General features: G+C 34.1%; 1 protein-coding gene across 3 annotated transcripts in view; it reads left to right on the top strand.

Annotated features, from left to right (window-relative positions):
* The window catches only part of LOC114331564 (dystroglycan 1), a 1,301,763-nt gene that overhangs the window by 1,262,439 nt on the left and 25,690 nt on the right, over positions 1–13,634 (top strand). For all 3 annotated transcript variants that reach the window (XR_007696271.1, XM_050643062.1, XM_050643063.1), the window contains 2 exons: positions 899–1,084; positions 11,116–11,407. Coding sequence is in view for 2 of the 3 variants with exons in the window: in XM_050643062.1 (XP_050499019.1) it covers positions 899–1,084; positions 11,116–11,407 (478 nt within the window). In the remaining variant the exon portion in view is untranslated. The remainder of the gene's footprint in view (positions 1–898; positions 1,085–11,115; positions 11,408–13,634) is intronic.

Below are 13,634 nucleotides of genomic sequence, written 5' to 3'. Positions count from 1 at the left end.
AAAAACAGAGCATTTGGAATGTTCATTTAAAGATGGAGTTACTACAAATAAAATGGTATCTTTGGATGGTGAACTGATTGTAAAAAGCAATAGTTTTAAGTACCTGGGATTCGTATTACAGAGTAATGGAGAAATAGATGGAGATGTATGCAGTAGAATTAGGACTGGATGGATTAAGTGGAAAGAAGCGAGTGGTGTGTTGTGCGACAGAAAAATTCCAATGAAGCTGAAGGGAAAATTCTATAAAACAGCCATTAGACCGGGTATGGAACTGAATGTTGGGCAGTGAAAAAGAAAGAGGAACAACGAATGCATGTGGCGAAAATGAGAATGCTTAGATGGATGAGTGGAGTGACAAAGAAGGATAAAATTAGAAATGAGTATATTAGGGGAACTCTAGGTGTGGCACCAATTGATGCCAAAATGAGTGGTTTGGTCATGTTCAACGTCGAGACGTTAATCACCCAATACGAAGAATAGCTGAAGTGCAGATTCCTGGAAGGAGTAGGAGAGGAAGACCAAAGAAGACCTGGGGGAGACGATAAGGCAGGACATGTTGGTAAAGGGGATTGACATTGATATGACCCAAGATAGAATTTTGTGGAGAAATGCAATTAGGGAAGCCGACCCCGTATAGGGATAAGGCAAAGAGAATGATGATGTATTAAATTGGTGCAGCATACGTTGGGAATCATCTTGATGTTGAGAGATTAGTAGGTACTGTATCGTCTCCGTAGCAGATTCTTCCGTTGATTTTCTCCAATTTACTATCCTTTTTTCGTTATTCCTTTTTTTTAAATATAATATTAAAATGATTCAAATAATATGTATATTTTTTATATGATGTAGTTAAGGAATGCTCTTAACCAGCTTTAACCAAACATTTTATTATTTTCAGATTTTGTTCGAGGAGTCAACAACAAAGAACTTTTATTTCCTTCCATTCAAAAGATCATACGATTCCACAATTGTGACTTGGTTCAACAAATCACTACCCCTAAACCGATGTCCGCACGAAGAAATCAAACGAGTAGAATCTATTGTACACCAAATGATCGATAAACACAACATGATTGCTCATAGGGTTAGTATACAAAAGCTCTCCGATATGAAATAACGGTTCCATGACATATCGTAACGCGACAGTTCATAATCCCGCAAATAGTAACGGACAAATCGTAATGCCGTCAATTCGTAGAGTAACAGCAATATTCTTAACCTCAATATTGAATTATTCTGTTTATTTTTGTTAACGTAGAGACCAACTTTTATTGAAGTTTCAATTGAAATTACGTTTATCAATTTAACGAACTAGTATCAGGATAATAGTTATTTATGTACCAAGTTAGTAAAGTTACTCTTTGTGGAACGAGTCTGATATTATGAGAAGAGCGAGCGGTAGTGAGCGAGGCGAATAACTGACGAGTTCGATAAAGAATCTTTACTGACGTGGTGCATACAAAATTTTATCGCCAACAATTCGATATTGGTTTTAACACTTACTTACCATTTACAATTTAAAAACTTTTTAAATTTTAGACGTCATAATAATTTCAGGACAGTGATGACAGATAACTTTTGCAAGATGGCCGCTTTCGATTTTTAATCGATAAATATCAATATTGAATAATTACTGTTTTATAAGTTAATATATTAAATAAAACTAGGAATTACTGTAATTAGTTTACAGTTTATAAAAGATACAAGATGGACATGATACAAGTGAAGTTAGCCGAATGTTCGTCTTCTTTTTACATAATATCTAAAACTAAACCTACATTTCAAACACCTCCACCTTAAAGATTAAGTCTTCAGGGTGGCCTAATACTATGGTCAAATTGGGAGCGGTTGTAGGTGGATGTACTATCAGACATATCTATATTATGGTTGTTACTGACTGAGCAACCAGGAGTCTGATACTCATCATTTAATACATTAACAGGTGGAGTATCTACATTATCGGGTGATATTTTATTACTTGGTGATTTTAATTTTAGCTCTAGTGATTCTAAGGGATATAACTCAGGTTCGTGCACAGTCTTGGGATCTGATTTAGTTTTTGACAATTTTAATTGTGATGTGTTATGTCTTACAATTTTGTTGCTGTCTTCCCTTCGTATCCAGTACTATCTTGGTTCTTTAGCCTTCTCTACAATTCCTTTAGTTAGACCATATATTGTTATTGCTGGTTTTAATTACAACTTTGTCCCCCTTCCTGTATTCAAATGGTTTCGTGCGGCAGATTTTAACATATGTAATTTGATTTAACTTTCTGCTTTTGCTTACACAACAATTCGTAGATACCCTATTGTATTTTAAGTTCTAAGTTTGCCTTGGTGATTGGTATTTGGGATTTTAAATTTCGACACTGGAGGATTTGTGCTGGTGATGCATTTAAATTTATTACAGGAGGGTTGTTATATTCCATTAGTAATTATCTGAAATCATTATTTTCTTCTAAACTTTTCCTCAAAATCTGTTTTGATATGCTTACAGCTTTTTCAGCTAACCCATTGCTTTGGTGGTAGTAAGGTGAACAAGTTTTCACTGTAATATCCTTTTCTCTGTAGTATTTGTTGCATTCATTTTTAGATCGAAATCAGGTGGCACCTTCACGCCCATTGCCATATTCATACTTAATTTTTGTATTAGCTGTTGGGTATTTTAATTGTATCTTTATTTCCTTGACTGCGTCATGTTTTATAAGTTAATATATTTAAATAAAACTAGGAATTATTCTAATTCCTAGTTTAGTTACTGTAAATCTTGTATAAACTGTAGTTTACAGTTTATAGAAGATACAAGATACAAGATGGACATGATACAAGTGAAGTTAGCCGAATGTTCTTCTTTTTACACAATATCTAAAACTAAACCTACATTTCAAACAATTACTAAATCGGTAACGTTTTAATTTATTTTATATGAATATAATTACAAAATACTACAGAATTTTCCTTTTTGACTTAAATTTAATTGATAATAAATTGATATTAAAGTAAATAAATTTTAAGTTCACTCAAATACTCGCCATTCGATTACTGCCATCGACTACTTATATTCAATCTCGGTTAATTTGATTAATCGCGGCAGGTAAAGTAAAATTCTTCGTTCAGTACCTACAATAAAGTGTTACTTTACTGCCGCTAATGAGGGCAAATGAGTACAATAATGAATGACTTTAGTGACTGTTGGCGATAAACATTTTTACCACATTTCATATTTCGTGGAGAAATATATTTTGAAAATTGTGAAAAACGGTAGTATGGCTTGTTTTATAGAATTTTCCTTTCAGCTTCATTGGAACTTTTCTGTCACACAACACACCACTCGCTTCCTTCCACTTCATCCATCCAGCCCTAATTCTACTGCATGCATTAGTCTGTAATAGCGATCCCAGGTCCTTGGTACTTAAAACTATTGCCTTTTACAATCAGGCCACCATCCAAAGATACCATTTTATTTGTAGTAACTCCATCTTTAAATGAACATTCCAAATACTCTGTTTTTGTCCTACTAAGTTTTAAACCTTTTTCCTCCAGAGCTTGCCTCCACTGTTCCAGTTTTTGTTCTAAGTCTCTTTCACTGTTTCCTACTAACACGACATTATCAGCATACATTAAACACCATGGAATGTTACCCTGTAGTTTCGCTGTTATCTGGTCCAAAACTAATGAGAATAAATACGGACTAAGCACCGAGCCTTGGTGCAATCCTACTTTCACATAAAATTTATCAGTCTCTCCCACACCTGTCCTAACACTAGTCGTTACTCCCTCATACATATCCCTCACAATCGTTACATATTCACCAGGGACTCCTTTCTTATTGAGTGCCCACCACAGAATCTCTCGAGGAACTCTATCATATGCTTTCTCAAGATCAATGAATACCATATGAGTGTTTGTTTCTTTACTCCTGTATTTTTCCATCAACTGCCTTATAATGAAAATTGCATCTGTTGTTGATCTGCCCTGCATGAAGCCAAATTGATTCTTGGATATTTCGGTCTCTTCACGTATCCGTCTATCAATTACTCTTTCCCATATTTTCATGGTGTGGCTAAGCAGTGTTATAGCCCTGTAGTTTGTACATTGTTGTATATCTCCCTTGTTTTTGTAAACAGGTACCAGTATACTGCTTCTCCATTCGTTTGGCATTTGTCCAACTTCCATAATTCTATTAAATAGACCTGCTAGCCACCTTGTTCCTGTCTCTCCCAATGCTCTCCATACTTCCCCAGGAATATCATCTGGTCCTACCGCTTTTCCTTTCTTTATTTTTTGAAGCGCTTGAGCCACTTCCTCGTTTGTTATTTTGGTGACCATTGCTGCTACTCTCTCCGTTGACTCTACAGGCTGTCTGTCAAATTCTTCATTTAATAAGCTGTCACAGTACTTTCTCCATCTCTTTTTGATATCCCTTTCGTGAACTAGTATTTTATTATTTTCATATCGGATACATCTAATCTGATTAAAATCTTTTGCTTTCTTTGCTCTCTGTTTGGCTATTTTATATATCTTCGATTCGCCTTCCCTGGTATCAAGTTGATCGTATAGGTTTGAGTACGCTTCTGAACATATTTTTTCTACTATTCTTCTCTTGAATAGACCTTCTTTCTCATCTTTCAGCAGCCATCATTTGATTTTTTGTGGTCCTCTCCGATATTTTTGTTTAGTTTCGCTTTTTACTTCGATGTGCAGAACAAGCAGCTTATGTTGTTGGCTTACTGTCTCACTAACTATTACCTTGCAGTCCTTGCATTCACGTATGTCTTCTTTCCTTATCATGAAGTAGTCTATTTGGGATTGATGTTGTCCACTCTTGTAGCTAATAAGTTGAGTTTCTCTCATTTTAAAGAATGTGTTAACAATCGCCATATCCAATGCTGTTGCTAATTCAAGCATGTCATCTGCAGCTTCATTTCTAGTTCCAAAGCCTAATCCCCCATGTATTGCTTCGTACCCTGCCTTGTCTTGGCCCACATGTGCATTGCAATCACCTTTTATTATAACTTTCTCCTCTGACGGAATATCAGTCAGGACGTCTCCTAATTGGTCATAGAAAGCTCTTATTTCATTCTCACCTAGACCTGTTTGAGGAGCGTACACACACACACACAACATTCAATAGCTCTTTATCAATTACAAATTTCACTGACATCATTCTATCACTCGTTCTTACAACTTCAACTACGTTATCTTTCATTTCACTATCAGCAATTATACCAACTCCATTTCTAGTGTTACTACTCCCTGCATACCACAATTTGTAACCTTCACCTAGTTCTTTCGCCCTTTGACCTTTCCACCTAGTTTCTTGAACGCAATTTGAACTCTCCTTCGTTTGAGCGCATCCACTAACTCCAGACTCTTACCTGTAAGACTACGAAGATTCCACGACCCTGTCTTAATTTTTCTAACCTGCAATGGTGTTCCCCCTGAGATAGTCCTCACCCGGAGATCCGAACGGAGGCTCATTTTACTTCCGGTATATTTTACCTCAGGAGATGCCATCATTTCAGTATAAGTTTTTATATACTTGAGAAGGTCTTTTCATTTTTATGGCCTGAAAAGATTTTGTTTGGATATTTGATGCCTGAATGCCTTTTCTATCAGCACCATACCCTGCCCTGCACGTTTAGCCAATACACCACCAATGCAACCAAAATGCAGTATTACCCCACACCCGCCTGCATTTTTCTGTATAGGCCAGGATTCCTACTGTAAGGACTGCCCTATAAGCCAATGTATTGTTGCCCGTATCCGGCCTCTAGGAGGCACGTACTTTATTCGGGATACGGTTCCCTAATAGGAAGAAATCACGAAAGACCATGAAAACGATGGAATGATAACTTACTCGAGGCACATTTTAATACAGACAGAGTCATGTCTACACAAAAAGAAGAAGGAGAAGAATATTGTTTTTATAATTTTTATCCATGGCATCATATGACCAATTTTCATGTGCCCATGTGACCAAAATTGGTCAAAAATTTTTAATTAACAAGTCGTCTGTTTCTCTAATTATGAATCAATTGACTCATTTCGCCATGTTAAAACGCGTATCAATCAGCTGTACGCTGCAATGCTCGAAAATATCTAAAGATGCTGCGGATAACATGTGAAGCCCCGCACAGCAGTTAAACGCAGGGTTAGGGTCGATTTCTCATACCTGCGGTAATCTATGGTTCAGTTGAACCAGGTTCACCGGTGATCTTCGGATTTGTTTGGAATGCATTTCTCATTGCACGTTCGTGTCAGCGCTCGTTCTACAGCTTTCGAGAAATGCCAATAGATGGCAAAAGGTAAAAGAGTGTCGCCATTTTGAACTACCTTTTTTATGCTGTTTTTGAATAAAGTTAAATTTAAGTATTTATAGTCAAATAGTAATTTTAATAATTATTATAAATAAATATTATAGAAACAAAAATAATGTTATCGTTTATCGTTAAGCGTAATATAATAAAATAGGATATATTTATATTACGCTGTACTTAAACTGTCGTCAAACGGTCGTGCACTATAATGCCGTTAACAGCCATGACGTCATTCTTATGATGCGTTTGACGGCATTTTCTTCGGCTGCCGTTCGCTTGGAGGCTAGCCATCTTAGTATCAATTTCTGATAAAGAATTTATTAATATTAGAAGATTTTCTTATAAACGAAAAAGAAAACAAAGTATTAAAACGTATTTTAATTATGAGTAATATATAATTAAATTCGTCTTTATTTATTGTAAAACCTGTTGTAAACTAAGAAAAAAAATTAATTATAGAAATTTAATCCTTTCTTTGGAATGGAACCATGGTTTATTTGGAAATGTTTTGGGGATCCTTTTCTTTTTCTTTGGTAGTCCTATATTGATGTCAGGCCTTGTCCTTTTGGGCGTCCTCGTTTCTTTACTGCCACTGGCATTTTAATTGGCGACAAAGCTTTCTATCGGCCTCTTAATTTTACTGCTTGCAATAGTACGTGCATCTCGTATCTAAAACGTGGTAAATGTACTTTCTCTAAGTTCCGAGATGGCTTTTTTGCATCGGCAAATGAGGAAAATGTATCGCCAACTTTTAACATCATCGACATACCAGTACTTAACCTAACTAAAAGTACCAATATTTAAAAAACGAACGAACGCTCAATAATGACACTTACCTAAGTCATTCAAGTTTTCCAAATTCAAACTTATTATTCCCACAATAATTAACAATCAGGTAGAAATATAACGCTTGTAACTATATGTATACTGAGACGGCCACTACAGGGTGTCCCGAAAAGATTGGTCATAAATTATACCACAGATTCTAGGGTTAAAAATAAGTTGATTGAACCTCACCTACCTAAATACATAGTAGTGCACATAAAAAAAGTTACAGCCATTTTTTATTGAAAATGGACACATGACATTATTATGGCAGAAACAAGAAAAAAAACAACAGTGAAATTTGTACACCCCATAAACATTTTATGGGGTTTTGTTTCCTTAAACCGTCCCAAACTTTTGTGCACGTTCCAATTAAATTATTATTGTTTGTAAACAATAATAAACACACTATTTTTAAAACTTTTTTGTTTCTTAGTATTTTTTCGATAAACCAGTTTTTAGTGAGGTGCGGCTTCTTTTTTAATATGTTTACATAAAAAATTTATGGGGGTTTCGTTCCTTTAAACACCCCAATTGTTTGAGTACGTTCCAATTAAACTATTATTGCGGTACCATTAGTTAAACATAGTGTTTTTAAAACTTTTTTGCCTCTTAGTATTTTTTCGTAAATATGGCTTCTTGTTTAATATGGTTCAAAATATACCTACAAATGTAAATTTTCATATTATTACCAGGTCCCTATAATCGTACTTCATATTACAAAAATATGTGGTGGATTTGACAAATATTCAAAATATCTCGATAAAAACTAGCTTGTCGAAAAAGTAGTGAGAGGCAAAAAGTTTCAAAAACACTGTGTTTAACCAGTGGTACCGGAATAATAATTTAATTGGAACGTACACAAAAATTTGGGGGGTTTAAGGGAACAGAACCCCCATAAAATTTGTATGGGGGCACAAATTTCACTATAATTTTTTTTAAGATGTTGTTCCTGCCATAAGAATGGCACGTGTCCATTTTCGATAAAAAATCTCTAATAGTTTTTGCTATACATATTGGAAAAAATTGATTTTCATTTTACAACTTCAAAGGGCTTTCATTTTTTTTGTGTGCATATTTGTACTAAGGTAAGTTAGGTTCAATCAACCTATTTTTGACCCCAGAATCTGTGGTATAATTTATGACCAATCTTTTCGGGACACCCTAATAAAATAAGATAAGCGAATCGTCAAGTCATGCATTAACTCACCACGTGTATATATGCTGAATTGCAAGTGAACGCGAACGGCAGCCAAAGAAAATGCCGTCAAACGCATCATACGAATGACGTTATAGCTGTTAACGGCATTATAGTGCAAGACCGTTTGACGGCAGTTGTAAGTACAGCGTTTATATTATAACAGCGTTTCGTGTTAATACAACGCATGCGTAGTCCATGAAATCATCTGAACTGAGTTCTGAAATCTTTGAACGGCCGAATTCCACCGTTCAAGCATCGTTCAAGTTTAAACTGCCATCGGTTGAACGTGCGAATTGAGAAAGACGATTTTGACTTTAAACTGACGTTTACTAGAAGTTCAGGTTAAACTGGAGTTGAACTCAATCTGAGAAATTGGCCCTTAGACGTACAGTAGAGACCGCATCCATTATTTATTGTATAAATCAGTATAAAGCATACATACGCGACATATTGCGTACGCTATATGCAGCGTATGGCGTACGCCATATGCAGCGTATGGCGTATATTGGAGACATGGAGCTCTCTGCCTGTTATGCTGCGTTCGGCGAAAGTTAAGATCCTGCAACCATTATTGAAACATCTCAGCCAACGAATATCTCAGCCAAACATCATTATAGAAACATCTCAGCCAACGAAAAACATAGATAAAAAATGGCAAAACGTAAAAATGGCGATAACAAGTCCTGCGAAGAAAACTCTGACTAAAGAAAAACCAAAAATAAAGCAAAGATGGATGACTGATAAAATCCTTCTTCTCATGGACAGTCGGAGAATAATAAAAGGAAAAAACGAACAAAGGTATAAACAGATACAGAAAGAAATCAAAAAAGAAATCAGAATAGCAAAGGAAGATTTTTATAAAAGAAAATGTGAATAAATAAAGCAATTGCAGGCAAAACATGATATTTTTAATGTACATAAAAAAGTGAAAGAACTTGCAGGTACACAAAAACGTAAGCAGCCAAATATCCTGTATAATGTCAACGGAAACATAATAACAGAACTAGAAGAACAGTTGAAGACATGAAAAAACTATGTTGAAGAACTCTTTGCAGATGATAGACAACAATCTGAACTAAGTAACGTACAAGCAGACGAAGGTCCAGAAATAACGGAAGAGGAAGTAGGTAATGTACGCATTGTCCAGATGAAATACCAACGGAAATCCTTAAACTGATAGAAGAAGACTCGATCAACATTTTAGTTGAACTTTTCAATAGCATTTATACATCAGGAAAAATACCACAAGAATGGCTTTTATCCACCTTTGTTGTTATACCAAAAAAGATGAATGCCAAGCAATGTAGTGATTACCGTACAATCAGTTTGATGAGCCATGTACTGAAAATATTCCTGAAAATTATACACACTAGAGTACACAGAAAACTGGAAATGGACATCAATGATACCCAGTTTGGATTCCGAAATGGACTCGGAACAAGAGAGGCGTTGTTTGCACTGAACGTTATGTCTCAAAGATGTCTTGACATAAATCAAGATGTATTCATGTGTTTCATAGATTATAACAAGGCCTTTGATAAAGTGCGGCATGATCATCTAATCAGACTCCTGGCAGAAAAGAATTTAGATAAACGAGACATCCGACTAATAGTAAATATGTACTACAATCAGAAAGCAGTAGTGAGAGTAGAGAATAATACCACTGAAGAAATTGAAATAAAGCGACGTGTGAGACAAGGTGTAAATCTCTATTCCGAAGACGTAATGAATAGAACACTCTCTGAGCAATCCATAGGTATTAAAATAAATGGTGTGAGATTAAACAATCTGAGATTTGCCGACGACACCGTTCTGATCGCAGAAACACTTGAAGAGCTACAGACATTGGTGAATAAGATAGCAGACTGCAGCGAAAAATATGGACTATCTTTGAACATAAAGAAAACTAAATTTATGGTAATATCGAAATCAACACGAATTGTCCAAAATTTATATTTACACAATGAAATTATCGAACGAGTTAGCAAATACAAATATTTAGGCACTTTAATAGCTCAGCAGAAATCAAAATAAGAATAGAAAAAGCAAGATCCATATTCACTAAAATGAAGAGTGTTCTGTGGAAGAGATTTGAGCCTTGAAATGAAACTTCGCCTGATGAGATGTTACGTACTTTCTGTGCTATTCTACGGAATGGAGTCATGGACGCTGAAAAAGATTGATACCAAAAAATTAGAGGCATTTGAACTGTGGATGTATCGCAGAATCTTGAGAATATCATGGACGGAGAGAGTCACAAACGTCGAGGTCTTGAGAAGAATGAATAAAGAAAAGGAAATCATATTTACGATCAAAAAACGAAAACTGCAATACTTGGGACACATTACAAGAGGCGAAAGATATGAACTGCTTCGAATAATTATGCAGGGGAAGATAGCAGGAAAAAGGTCCATAGGAAGAAGACGAAACTCCTGGCTAAAGAATCTACGGGAATGGTATAGCTGTAGCAACAACGAATTGTTTCGGTCAGCAGTTTCGAAAATACGTATAGCCCTGATGATCGCCAATCTTCGGAACGAATATGGCACTTGAAGAAGAAGAACCATTATTCATTGTACGAAGCGTACGGCGTCGATTGGAAACCAACGACTTACACTTTTCATTAAATGTGTCGAGTCACGTCAACCGCGAACAACGAACGTCTCAACCTCATCATCATTAGCGTTTGCTGTATCTTAATGATGATTTAACGGATGTAAAATGTTTAATTATTGTGTAACAGAGTAATATTTACATATGCATTTTTTAGGTACATTCTGTTATGGAACCAGAATTCAAAGTATCTACCATTAAAGTTTACCCAACGGGTAATTGTAAGCAAAGAGTTGTTCAAGAGGCCAAACCAGAAGTTAGTGTACCGATTGAGGAAAGTACACCCCAGTCCAGCAGCGATGATTATCTTGTTACTTTTATTGTACCAGCAGTCATTGTTTTCGTAATGCTGTTCTTGGCCACTTTGGCTGCTATTGTGTTATACAGAAGACGAAGAATGGGAAAAATGAACGTTGAAGAAGATGGAAGACAGAGTTATGGAAACAAAGGTAAACAAAAACTATTTTATTTATTAGGTTTATCTGTTAACTGTCATTACTTGATTTGCTTTTCTTTGTTATCTAACTAGATGACTAAATTATCATCTTAATATTAATGAAATTTTAATATAATATTAAAAGAGTATTACTAAAATTTATTAACATTCTTTTAATGTTTTATTACAATTGTGCAATTTGGAAATATATAATAGGTATATTTAATATACACTGAGCACGTAAAAGTTGGAATAAATTCATTTTTCCATGAACGGCAATTTTGGAAATAAATCCCGAAACAGGTCAATTTTTATTTTTAAATTACGACTTTTTGGCATATACAGTATGTCCCTGTAAGTTGTATCCATATGGAAAACTTTTTTATTATCAATTTTACGAAAAAAATTATTCTTTATAAAAAGTTCTACATGGTCCAAAACTCAAGATTTAACCATCAGATATCAAATATTTTATGAATTTTATACGAGGTATGTCAAAAAGTTTGAATTTCACTCAAGAGTAAAGTAACTTTATTTTTCACAATATTAGAAGGATGTAATTACATACTGAAACATAGTTTTTAATTCTAAATAACTTTTCGTAATAACAATTTTCGATATTGTGAAAAATAAACGTATTTTACTCTTGAGCCAAATTCATATTTTTTGACATACCTCGTATCAATTGATAAAATTTGACATTAGATGGTTGTATTTTAGGTTTTAGACCATGCAGAACTTTTTATTAAGAATCACTTTTTTCGTAAAATTAATAATAAAAGAGTTATCTGAAATTAAATAACTGAAAATAATGTTAGTTTTCCATAATTTTTCAAAAAAAAATTTTTTTTTAATTAGAAGGATGTAATTGCATACTAGAATATAGTTTTTAATTTCAAACAACTTTTCATAATAGCAATTTTCAACATTGTGAAAAATAAAGCTACCTTACTCTTGAGTGAAATTCAAACTTTTTGACATACCTCGTATAATATTCAAAAAATTTGATATTTGATGGTTAAATCTTAGGTTTTGGACCATGCAGACCTTTTTATAAAGAATACTTTTTTCGTAAAATTAATAATAAAAAAGTTTTCCATATGGATACGACTTACAGGGACATACTGTATATCATACTGGTGACGTCACCCATCTGGGCGTGATGACGTCATTGATGATTTTTTTAAATGAGAATAGGGGTCGAGTGATAGCTCATTTGAAAGGTAATTCAATTATCTATCCAGTAATATAAACATTGACATATTTATTTATACAGGGTGTCCAAAAAAAATCTTTTTGGATTCAACTTATTGACATAAAGAGAAGAATGTGTATTTAATTCAAAATATATTTTACTGCTATCAAAAAACAGAAAAAAATGTTTATTTGACAAATAAATATTGTTTTTTGCTTAAATTCAATATTAAAGCAGCCACCCACCTGTCTCTTGAGAGTTTGAACATTTAATTTAAGCGAAAAGCAATGATTATTTTTCAAATAAACATTTTTTTTTTGTTTTCTGAGAGTAGTAAAATGTATTTTGAATTAAATAAATCACATACATTCTTCTTTTTATGTCAATAAATTTAATTAAAAAAAATTTTTTTGGACACCCTGTATAAATAATTATGTTAATATTTATATTACTGAATAGAGAATTAAATTACCTTTTAAGTGAGCTACCACACGCCCCCTATTCTCTTTTAAAAAAATCATCGATGCCGTCATCACGCCCAGATGGGTGACATCACTAGTACGATATATATATGCCAAAAAGTCGTAATTTAAAAATAAAAATTGACCTGTTTCGGGATTTTTTTCCAAAATCGCCCATTCTCGAGAAAATGAATTTATTCCAACCTTTACGTGCTCTCTGTATATTTCCAAATGGTACAATTTTTAAAGCTACTTATCTCTTTTTAATATCATTATTTGAAGATGTTTGTTATAGTTATAGTTATAGGGTTATAGTTATAGTTGTAGTATAGAAAACACGTAACATCCTAGAGCTCTTACTCTCAGTTCTAACATAATAAAGTCTTTATTCCAGAGAATTGTTTTTACTTATATAAACGCATTTCTTCTTGCTACATATTTCTATTCTGGACCGTATTTTTGTCGTTTGATCATTATTCTCTGAAATCCACGTTCCTGGGGATATGTGTTTCTCAACTCTTTGTATGATTACATCTCCCAAATGTATATTTGTTTTCTTCGTTGAAGATGGAGGTTATACCCTG

This window comes from Diabrotica virgifera, chromosome 2, assembly GCF_917563875.1.
Source record: "Diabrotica virgifera virgifera chromosome 2, PGI_DIABVI_V3a".
NCBI lineage: Eukaryota > Metazoa > Arthropoda > Insecta > Coleoptera > Chrysomelidae > Diabrotica > Diabrotica virgifera.
The sequence above is the reverse complement of the archived record's forward strand: the minus strand, read 5'-3'. Positions and strand labels throughout refer to the sequence as shown.